At 42.6% G+C, this 12,418-nt stretch overlaps 1 protein-coding gene across 1 annotated transcript in view; it reads right to left on the reverse strand.

The window, feature by feature from the left end:
• Positions 1-12,418, reverse strand: part of LOC132828124 (transcriptional enhancer factor TEF-5-like) — a gene marked incomplete at its 5' end in the record, with an annotated part of 196,759 nt that overhangs the window by 73,206 nt on the left and 111,135 nt on the right. The window contains one exon of the mRNA XM_060845032.1: positions 5,702-5,836. Coding sequence (XP_060701015.1) covers positions 5,702-5,836 — 135 coding nt within the window. The remainder of the gene's footprint in view (positions 1-5,701; positions 5,837-12,418) is intronic.

Consider the following 12,418-nt stretch of genomic DNA (forward strand, 5'->3'; position numbering starts at 1 on the left):
TGTCTTGTGACTGGGAATGGGAGAGATCCTTTACCCCTTTGCTGCCCCAGAACACCAGCGCACACCTTAGCTTTATTGCCACAGCGTTACCCATTAGCTGTGAGCTCACAGCACAGCCCAGAAACTTGAACCTTCCCTCATGTGTTTGACTTTGCTTTTTGTCATTCTGGGCACCTGGGCTGAAGGGAGCCCAATGACCAACTTACAACAATGCAGTTTCAGACTATGTTCACTTGACGCCATTTGTGGTGGAATTTGGCAAGAACCTTTTCATAGAAGGAAAGACTTATTTCTTGCCTCAGAGGGCCGTTGATGGTGCACTGTCATATACATTTAAGCTGCAGTACGCACAGTTCTCAGGAAATCAAAGGATATGGCGGGGTGGTAGGAACACTTAGCCATGATTGTACCGAAAGTTAAGTTGGCTCGACAATCCACTTGCACTCTTAGTGCTAATGTCCTCCTGTACAGGGGACAAAGTGACCTTTTCAAGTGTAATCACTACCTCAGAATAGGAAATAGGAGATGAAGCTGGGTTCTCAGCTTCATTTGGCCTCTTGGGATAAGCATCATATCTCAACCTTACTTTCAATAGTTCCATTTTCGGGTCACCACTTCAGCCACTTCACACCGGTCTGGGAAGCTCATGACATTACAAAAGGCAGCGCTATCTCTCTGTGTCACTTCACAAACACTTGTCGCTATCTGTCTACAACCATCATTCTAATAGTCACAAATCATTGACCATCTTTAGATCTGATGCCTAGCTGCTGTACAATACAGAATTATTGGCTGATATAATATAGATTAGATTACTTACAGTGTGGAAATAAGGCCCTTCAGCCCAACAAGTCCACACCGACCCGCCGAAGCGCACCCACCCAGACCCATTCCCCTACCTTGACCCCTGCACCTAACACTACAGGCAATTTAGCATGGCCAATTCACCTGACCTGCACATTTTTGGACTGTGGGAGGAAACCGGAGCACCCGGAGGAAACTCACGCAGACACGGGGAGAACGTGCAAACTCCACACAGTCAGTCGCCTGAGTCGGGAAATGAACCCGGGTCTCTGGCGCTGTGAGGCAGCAGTGCTAACCACTGTGCCACCGTGCTGCCCACATTTGTCTGGTAACCATTTTACAGACCAGCTTTGTGTCTTCCTCGATAAACGTTGGTGTGTGAAGTTTTCTTTTGTGTCTTGTGGACATAGTACCTTTTCTTTTGAGTGGTGTCCTCCACAGTATTTACATCCCACCCTTGATCTTTCTGCGGACTCTTCTGCAAATGCTTCTTCCTCGCTTTCCAATATGTTACATGTAAACATATGGATGAGGAGGAGAAGTAGGGCCCCACAGTCTGTAAAGCCTGCTCACCATTCAATGGCATCATGGCTGATCTGATGATCCCACATTATTCCCATCTACCTTTGAGAACCTTTCACCCCACAGCAAAAACATTCAAAGACTCTGCTTTAGCGCTTTTCAAGGAAACAAATTCTAAAGACTCAACCCCCTCTTTGGGGAAGAAAATTGTCCTCAGTTCTATGTTAAATGGTCAACCCTTTCTTTTTAAATAGTCATTTCCAGCTTTAGGTTCTCCCACAAGAGAAAACATTCTTTCACATCCAGCCCAGGTTAAGACTCCCTCAGAACCTTTGGTTTCAATCAAGTCACCTCCTTGCTTTCTGAACTCCAGGAGAGACAGGCTTACCCTGCGCAACCTTTCTACATAAGACAATCCACCCATTTCGAGCTTTAGGCTGGTAAACCTTCTCTGAACTGCTTCCAGTGCATTTACATCCTTCCTCGATAAGGAGACCAAAAGTGTGTGACACAATATTTTAGATGTGGTCACATCAATGTCCTATTTAACTGAAACACAACCTCCTTAATTTTGTATCCCATTTCAATGACAAGGAGCATTTCATTTGCTTTCCTAATTACTTGAATACTTACACTTTGTGACTCATGCTCTTCACACTCAGAACCTCTGTCTCCAAAGCTCTGTAACCTTTCACCATTTAGATAATATTCTTCTTTTTCATCCTCCATAAGAAAAAGGACAATTTCACATTTCCCCCCATTAGCCAGAATTACACTTACTCACGTAATTCTATCTATATTTCTTTGTAACCTCCACATTCCTCTTCACAACTTACTGATCTACGTAGCATTGTGTGTCACCAACAAATTTAGTAACCATATTTTCGGTCCCTACATCCACATCACTTCTAAGTAAATTATAAACATTAGGGGTCCCTGCACTGATCCCTGAGGCACACCACTCCTTCCATTTTGGAAACCAGGAAATGACCCATTGATGCTGACTCTCAATTCCTTGTTCGTCTTTCAATTTCTCACTCTTGCCAATATGTTACCCCCTAAAACAGGAGCTTCCATTTTCTGTGATACCATTTCATTTCCTTTGGAAAATCCAGATATAGTCTTGTCCACTGGCTCCCCTTTATTCACAGCACATTACTTCCTGAAAGAACTCTAAGAGATTGGTTAAAAGTGATTTCCCATTCAAAAAACCATGTTGACTTTGTCTGAATACCTTGATTTTTTTTCCCCAAGTTTCCTGCTTTTCCAGCTTTAATCATAGCTTCTAACATCTTCCCTTTGACAGATGATAAGTGGCCTGTAGTTTCCTGCTTTCTATCTCCCTCCTTTTTTGAATAAAGGAGTTATATTCATTAATTTCCAACTGAATGGAATCTTCCCTGAATCTGGTGAATTTTTCAAAATAAAACCAACTCTTCCACTATCTCACTAACCCCTTCCTTTAAGGCTCTATGATAAAGCCAATTAGGACCCAAAGATTTCTCAGTCTGACATTCCAATAAGTTATTCTTGTTTGGCCTGGAGGGTCTCTCAACTGTTTTCCCATTAGTACACTCTCACTAATGACTGGTACTCTCAGAGCTTCTAGGTTTTTGACATGTTTCTTGAGAATCAGATTCTCCACACTCAGCAGATGTGCTCTCATGTCAGGGTCTCTAATGCTTAGGTCAGTCTTATCTCTGATGATATCATCTTTTGATTGTTCCAACTCAGGTATTAGCTGGGTGGATTAATGTGGTCGCACACTGATCAATAGTCACCCTTTCCTCCTGCATTCAATACTGTTCATAACTGAAGAAATAGAGGGTTCAAAGTAAATTTTCAAAGCCTTCAAAATTTTTCTTGTATGAATTATCTGCTCTTCGGTAATGTTTAGTCTATAATGTAGCTTGTAGCAATCTTCCCCAGAGTGGATTACATGGCAACATAAAAAATAGGAGCAGGAATTCAGCCCTCATCCCTGCTCCAGCATTCAACACCATCATGGCTGATCATCCCACTCAGTACCCTGGTCCTGCTTTTGCCCCATACCCTTTGACCCTAAGAACCAAATCTAACTCCTTTTTGAAAACATTCAATTATTTGGCCTCAACCACTTTCTGTGGCAGAGAATTCTCCAGGCTCACCACCAGTTGGGTGAAAACATTTCTCCTCATCTCGGTCCTAAACGGTCTACCCCATATCCACAGACTGTGACCCTTGGTTCTGGACTCCATGGTCATTGGAAACAGTTGTCTAAACTCCCATGAATATAGCCCTAACTGATCCAGTCTCCTTTCATTTGTCAGACCTGCCACCCCAGGAATCAATCTGGTCAACCTTTGCTACACTCTGTCTACAGGTTGAACATCCTTCCTCAGATAAAGAGACCAAAACTGCACACAAATCTCCAGGTGTGGTCACACCTGCAATGTTTACTTTCAGTGACTGGTGTACAAGGAGCATCACTGCACCTCCCCATTTCCTAATCTATCACTGTTCAGATAATAATGTGCCTTTCAGTTTTTGCTCACACACATCCACATTGTTCTTTATCACCATGCATTCTGTCCAAATCACAATGAAGCATCTCTGCACCCTCCTTAAAGTCGTTCACCCTTTGTGTCATCTGCAAACTTGGAGATATTACATTTCATTCCCTCATCTAAAATCATTAATATATATCGCGAATAGCTGGGCTCCAAGCAATGGTCACTACGGTACGCACTGGGGGCCACTGAGAAAATGACCCATTTATGCCTACTCTTTGTTTCTGGTCCACCAGTCCATTCTCTATCCATGTTAGTACAATACCCCAATCCCTAGCACCGTAACTTTGCACGCTAATCTATGAACACCTTTCGCAAGTCCAAATAAATCACATCCACTTGTTAGTCTGATCAACTACTAATTATGTCCCAAAAAATTCCAATGGATTTTTCAAGCACGATTTTCCTTTTGTAAATCCCATGTTGGCCCTGTCCTACCCTGTCACCCTGTCTCTGCTGTGAAATCATTTATAACAGACTCTCACACTTTTCCGACCAGCGATATTAGGCTAACCAGTAACAGGGAAAATTAAGGGTGCTACACTTACTTGTTCAGATTTTTTATTCAGTTCTGTAGTTGATTCATTATTTTCTCAGAGAAATGCTCTTTGACATTTCCTTTCAATCCACAGCAAGTGGGACATTCACAGCCACTCTGCCTCCCCCAGTGTTTCAAAGTTGCTGACTGCCAATTTAAAACTTCCTTGGTGTTTTTCTTTAAAATGTGGCTGGGTCATTTATAGCTCTGAAAATTCCATCAATCACAGCTTCATTTTTCTGACAAGTAATGGAGTTAATGACTGCCCAAAACGAAGGTGGAAGCAAGTCACAGCAGAGGAAGTAGTGATATGATTACAGCAAGCTAGTCAGTACACCACATCCAATGGACTTTCTCTGAACAGATAGTGTAGCACTCACCCAGTACCACCATAATGTCAGCCTGGACTCAATGCTTAAATCTTTTAACCTGCACGTGAACCTAAAACCTTTTGACTCAAGAGTGAGTGTGTTATCCACTAACTACCCACTTCGGGGAGGTAACAGCCTTGTAGCATTATGACTGACATTTAATCCAGAGAGTTGGGCAATGTTCTGGGAGCCTGGGGACAGAACTCACCACATTTGTGGGCGGCACGGTGGCACAGTGGTTAGCACTGCTGTCTCACAGCGCCTGAGACCCGGGTTCAATTCCCGACTCAGGCGACTGACTGTGTGGAGTTTGCACATTTTCCACGTGTCTGCGTGGGTTTCCTCCGGGTGCTCCGGTTTCCTCCCACAGTCCAAAGATGTGCGGGTCAGGTGAATTGGCCATGCTAAATTGCCCGTAGTGTTAGGTAAGGGATAAATGTAGGGGTATGGGTGGGTTGCGCTTCGGCGGGTCAGTGTGGACTTGTTGGGCCGAAGGGCCTGTTTCCACACTGTAAGTAATCTAATCTAATTAAATGGTGGAATTTAAATTCAACAAAAAAATCTGGAATTAAGAGTCTAATGATGACCATGAATCCATTGTCTATTGACAGAAAAATCCATCTGGTTCACTCTTGTCCTTTAGTGAAGAAAATCTGCCCCCTGACCCGGTCTGGCCTACATATGACTCCAAATCCATAGCAATGTGGTCGGCTCTCAACTGCTCTCTAAGCAATTAGAGATAGACAATAAATATTGGCCTAGTCAGCGGTGCCCTCATCTCAAGAAAGGACATTAAAAAAAAAGCTATACCCGACACCTAAGATCCCACTGTAGTCAGCAGGAGCTAGGGAGAAAGATTTGCATTTCTGGCTTGACACAAGTTAACACAGAGCATTAAGTGATTCAATAACACTTACCCTGGCTGCTGCTGGGTAGGGAGCTTGAGGGATGGGCGTTATCCCCAATTTGTTCTGCATTGCGGTCGCTGAAACGATCTGCGCTGACGACATGGCGGCCATATTCTGCAGGGCCTTGTCTTTCGAGGCCTGATCCTTTGAAAATAGAGAAAGACGGATGAGCAAAGCCAGGTGGAAGGACAGACAGAGAGAAAAAAAAAGAGCATGGGCAATGAATCTGAAGAGAAGCAATGGTGTCAGAAAACAGAGAGTGGGAATGATTGGTTAAAGCAGCCAGGTTATCTTGCATGAAACGTAGTTAGTGGCCGTGCACATTTCACCCACCTGATGGCATCCTGGCACAACACCCTTGACCCAAGAAAATCAATCCCTCTCAAGCAGTCAGGAAATGGTTTCTCCCAGTCTGCTGTTTGAAAAAGAAGGCTCACTTTTCAGCGAATTAACACTCGGGGCAGCACTGTGAGAAAGACCCCAATATGTTTTCTGTCAATAGAGCAGATTAGGGGTTTCTGTTTGAATTACAATTCTAACAGTGTCATAGTGAGCCAGAGGGGGAGGAGAAACCACTGTCTCAGGGTTTTCCTGAAGATTTTTCTAGTGACCAGTGAGTTCCAGCAGTGCATCAGTGAGATAGCGACTCTTCAATCTGCCCCATTACAGGTAAAGGGATGGTTTGGTGCAGGAGACTTTGGAAAGCTATTAAAATCGGCAAAATATCATTTCTATCTTAAACTTCACAGCCCCTCTAGCAGCTTATTTTATAATGGATTGTCCATGCTGTGACTGCTCAGTGCTCAAGACTGGTTTTGAAATGGTCCCGAAAGTGACAGCAGCGATGATTGGTCAGGGTTCGCTTCCTTCCTTCACTTTCCCCATGGACATGTTCAACTGCTTCCAGGAACCCCAACTTAGGCCAATCGGAATTCTCAAGAGTCAAGTGGTCTCAGTTCACACACAGATCAAAAACACGGACACAAGTCACATCATGGAACACAGAGCAACGAGGGAGATAGTGGCAGTACAGTGGGCAATGAAGAGACATGTTAGTTATTGCATGAATTTGAAAGCCCTCAGCCATGGGAGTTAAGGCCTTGTTGTAGGCTTTGATATTTAGATGGCAGGATCATGTGCAAAAACATTTGATGACATAGGCTATTTCACGGAGATACCAGAGTTGAGAACAGATGCCATAGTCAAATTTATTGACACCACCAGGAATATTTGGAGTTAAATTATGATATGTTCAATTATTGCTCACCATGTCATATATTCAGAACGAGTGACTGACATTGTTTATATCGTATGAATGATATTGGCTACATCTCACAAGTGAACTAACCAGGTTCGAGGATAGAAACTGTAATCCATGGTTAATCTCCTATTTGCTCATTTTTACAAATGTCGTTGCCTTCACCCCACATTACTGGCAATTGAGGTATTTATCCCAAGGCCCACTTAGAAGTGATTGGCCCTCCCCCGAGTTGGACCAGTCCAGCACAGTCTGACAGAATCCGAGTCTGCCAACCCACTTTGTAAACTGCAAAGTGCTTTCTATGAAATGAGTTTGGAACATTCTTCATTCAGTCGCAGTAGAGCAGATTGCTGCCCGCCTCTTTCAGAGAGATAACAAAGGGTAATTAGCACAGAAAGTTAAGTGTCACACTGGTGCATTCAGTTGGGTGGCCTCCCCATGTCCGCAGATGCTGGATTGGAGCATCTGGAAGTTACGGTTTTGCACTAAACGTCTTTCACATGACTGGAGAGTGCTGCTACCTGAGCTCTGAAGATGTCAAAGTGCTCCCTTTACCTCAACTGAATACCTATACCTCAAAGAGTAAAACAAGAAAAGGTAACTTCAAAAACCTGCACTAAGAGAGTGAGTTAGGCTACTGCACAAGGCAGGTTATTACACAAGTTAAAGTAAAGAACGATTTTCACTTTGACACATAGAATAGGACAGAAGGTGCAAGGAAATCTCCAATGTAATCAATGCTATGCAGGAATTGTGCTCATAGCCTCTGCATTACCAGTGGTCACCACATGGAGAGGAAGATGCTGAACAGCACCAGTAGTTTTTTCCATCCATGTCACTATTCGTTTATAAACTGTGAAATTTCTAAATCCTTCAAGTTCTAACGAAAAGGTCATGAAACTGAAAGATTAACTCAGTTCCTTTCTCTTGTTCCTCTTGCCCCACACATGTTGCCTGACCTCTTGATTGCTTCGAGAATTTTCTGTCATTTTACCGTCAGAACTTGGATTCCTGCTCTCAGCCTTCCCCCTGCACAGGGGGCTGACGAAACAAGCTGGGAGTGAGAGCGTTACCTTCTGAAAGGCAGTCAAGGTCTGGAGGCAGTCCTACCACACAACAAACAAGGAGAGAAGACTGCGGACTATCAGGATTCAGGGGGAAAAACAAGTCGACTCATGGCCCACCATATCTCAGTGAACTCTTCAAATTTAAGTTGAGTTAAATGCTAACCGAAGACCAAGAATGTTTCAGAATTTACATAACCTTGGGATATTGTGAACACTCTTAAAGCACACAGGCTTCAACAGACAACTCTCTCCTGAATATTCTAGATACTTTCTAATCAGAGGTGCTGTTATGCACCTCTAGAGCAAATGGGACTTAAACCCATCCCCCCAGGTCAGAGGTAGGGACACTACCACTGTGCCACAACTGCCAAAAACCCTGGAGACCCACCACTCTAGGTTCAATTCTTGCTTTCCAGACCTCAGCTTCAGTTATTACTTCAGTCTGTTACCTCTGAACTACACCCCACTGATAAGGACTTTGCAGCAAGAACATTGAGTGGAAAATGTAGCAAAATTCAATTGCTGCCAGCACTGTTGGGAAATATACATTTAAAACACAACAAACAACTCAAAGATGGGAGGATTTGCACAATAAAGAACTTGCTCGATGAATCAAACAGGATGGTTTTGGGCTCAATTTCTTGGTTGCGTTCAATTAATTCCTAACTAATGAGTTTGCTAAGTACCTAGGCCCCCTAGTGGCAATAGGAGAACACTGCCTTCTGTACCAGTGTGATCTACCAGCCACCCTACTGCTGCTGTTGAACAGTACAGATATCAGCAGCACAGTGGGATTAGGGAGTCTTTAGATTAGATTACTTACAGTGTGGAAACAGGCCCTTCAGCCCAACAAGTCCACACCGACCCGCCGAAGCGCAACCCACCCATAAACCTACATTTACCCCTTACCTAACACTATGGGCAATTTAGCATGGCCAATTCACCTGACCTGCACATCTTTGGACTGTGGGAGGAAACCGGAGCACCCGGAGGAAACCCACGCAGACACGGGGAGACCGTGCAAACTCCAAACAGTCAATCGCCTGAGGCGGGAACTGAACCCGGGTCTCTGGCGCTGTAAGGCAGCAGTATTGTTAGCTCAGGGTCAATTTAGGAATAACTCCGCACTCTTCCAAACGACGACTTTCAAGAGCAAATTCAGAAGCAGTTCAGTTAGGTCTGTATGAAAAGGGAAATCCGAAAGAAATGGCATTATTCCATTTGTTAACTTTAATAGTGTAAGGATTTCTGTTCGCCGTTAGAACCGGTGCTACATTATGCTGACACTCTAGTGAGTGGTGGTGCATTTTTCAGTTCAGTCTAATGGAACAATACTCCATTTTAAGCAGAAAAATAAGATGCAGATTTGGTTCTAATAAAAAGAAACTTGCTGATTATCAACTTCCTAACTTGAGGAGGATGTCTTATTACTCAGCATCCCGAGAGGATTGGTGCCTCATCAAATGGTAATTCATTAGCACTAATAGGTAGAATCTTAGGGGGCAGTCATGAATTAGCAAGCAATCTATACATTTAAAAGGTTGTTGAATCTACTCCCTTTAATTCAAACTGGATCAGTAAAGGCACTGGTGAGGATAGTTATCCATAATCAGGTGATGAAATGCCACAAGGATATTAAGAGGATGGGGTTGTGAAAGGGAAGACTGGGTGTGAAGAGTGGTGATCAGTTGAAAAATATCCTGACTTCTCTTAGCATTTGTGTAAGCATTATTGTTTTTCTTTTATTATTTTTTTTAATGGGGAGGTGTAGGCAAGGTTTTAAAGATGAGCCTCTCACCAAAACTTCACGTATTCCCAACCAAATATTGCAGAACCCAGCTGGCTATTGGATTTAAATTGTAAGGTAGCCTACTGTCCATGTACCACTACTCTGAAGTGATCGTCTGCATTTACTAACTTAATGCAGATTGTAGTTCCCTTCCCAAGCTTGTCATCAATTGCAACAATTCATGGAACCCTGCAGTGTGGAAACAGGCTGACCCTCCAAAGAGTAACCCACCTAGACCCATTCCCGTACCCTATTACTTTACATTTAACCGTGACTAATGCACCTAGTTGACACATCCATGAACACTGTGGACAATTTAGCATAGCCAATTCACCTAACCTCCACATCTTTTGGATTGTGGGAAGAAACCCACGCAGACGCAGGGAGAATGTGCAAACTCCACACAGACAGTCGCCTGAGGCTGGAATTGAACCTGGGTCACTGGTGCTGTAAGCCTCTGTACTGTATCCTTTCAGCTATTCAATTTAGGTCAAGTTTTCATTAGATTATAATTATTCAAACAGTACCAAAGGTTTCACTTAAACTGCCTGACTTTGTTTACAATAATTCTAACTCTGTTAAAAGAGTTGTTTCTGTCTTGTGATGCCTTTTATATATGCCCTTTTTGTTCAACCATCATGGTTTTAAGTAAACTGTTCTATCTTTATCTTCTCTGCACCTGTAATGTTGTGTTTCCCATTGCTTTCACCCTCTTCCTTCCTTGCAAATACTGGCTGGTGCACCCCTGGAGAATTGGTTATAATCACCCATTATTGTCATCAGTTTTAGATCGTATGGCACATCATTCACCAGTCCAACTACTAATACTTCTGTTGCTCTCTGACCCGGTTTGAGACTAATCCTATTCAACTACTTCCATGTTTTTATTTGTCTACTTTCAGCCATAGGGTAAAGAGCCAAGACCAAAGAAATGACCTCTTCCAGCCCAGGTTAAATTGATGATTTTTTTGTTGGGACTTGCTGACTGCTCAGTAATATTTTGTTCCTTTTAAGGCAAATTGAGAATAATTGCTTTTTCAATCCTAATAGGAATGACTGGTGAGAAACATCTGAGTTTCACCCACCTTGAAGAAATTGGGACTATTTGACTCTGGTAGTCCTTTGCAACTACAAAGTAATTGTTCCAATTGAGTTAAAATTAAACGCTGAGAATAGAGTCAAATCCCAGTATATCTATTAAATGGGAATACGTCTGAGAAAGTAACTCCCAGGCTGGAGTTAGGAGCCAGTTACAAGTTGTCCATGACACTTTGCAAATGGCTTGGTCTTGAAAGCAATCTTGGAAGCAGCCTGGGCAGGAAAGGGTTAAAAAGAACCATGCACAAGCATGCACACAGAAATGGACAATATAATTCATTAGATACTTACCACATTCATTGCCTGGATTCAAGAAAAGCACATCATTAATGGGATTGAACACAGTTTTCATTCAGTTAATCACAACAGTGAAACCTGCCCAGGTCACCTTGTTTCAACAACCTTTCTTTGCCCAGTCAGTTGTTCAAATGAGCTCAAGCCCTAGTTGTGGAAATTGACTCAAAGTGAGCCTGTACCTTGATGGAAGAGAGACCTGCAAATACGGCCATGAGATCTGGTCATAGCCCCTGTTTAAGAATAAAGAATGCTTGCGTTCAGATCACACTGAAGTTTGAATAGTTTAGTGTTTTAATTGATGCTACCAACCCATGTTTGCTTGGATTTAACTTTATGAAAAGTTTGCCTTGTATATCATTCAGTGACTGCTCCTATTCATTCATCCTTATGCCATGTTTAAACAATGGATTGTCAAAAATCACGGGAATTCCTGGTAATAAGTGATGTTACGCTCCATAAAGGACAAGCTACCACAGTACAGTGAGAGAACAAATAATCCAATCATGGTTTCTCATATTACCTTTTAAAGATTTAAAGGCTGATTTATATTTTTTTAATCCTCACTGTTCTGATGTATGTAGTGTTTTAAAATATGGAATAAAGCAGATTTTGTTAGCCTGTAGCAGATTTAGAGTAGAAATGACTTTGCTATCAAGTCTTCTTCAGAATGTGAATTAACCTGTTTTATTCCTTCTATTGAATAATATTGTATTGGGGTGTTTTTGAATGAGATGCTAATGATTAATGGTGGAAGGCCATTCGGAAGATGAAGTGGACTGCTGATTGTGAAATGGTCCATGACACAGACCGTATGATATAGGGAGCAGAATTAGACCATTTGGCCCATCTAGTCTGGCCCACCATTCAATCATGGTTGATATGTTTCTCAACCCCATTCTCCTGCCTTCTCCCTGTAGCCTTTTATCCCCCTACCAATCAAAACCTCTCAGGGCTAAGTGGCTTGAGTTGTTGATGGAAACTTGTTAAGGAACAGCCGTGTGTTTGGAGGTGAACAGTTCTAAGCAGGTTTCACTAGAGACAAGCAAAACAAAATGCAATCAACGGTGAGAGAACTTTTGATTGACACATGCATTATATATTATCTTTGGGAGTCCCATTAATTCAGTTCAAATACTTCTTTTGAAAACTGGCCAGAGTTGAGTGGGAAATTAAAAAGCAGGGGGCTGGCATAAACTAGACCAAAATGACGACTG

Source organism: Hemiscyllium ocellatum, chromosome 26 (genome assembly GCF_020745735.1).
Source record: "Hemiscyllium ocellatum isolate sHemOce1 chromosome 26, sHemOce1.pat.X.cur, whole genome shotgun sequence".
Classification (NCBI taxonomy): domain Eukaryota; kingdom Metazoa; phylum Chordata; class Chondrichthyes; order Orectolobiformes; family Hemiscylliidae; genus Hemiscyllium; species Hemiscyllium ocellatum.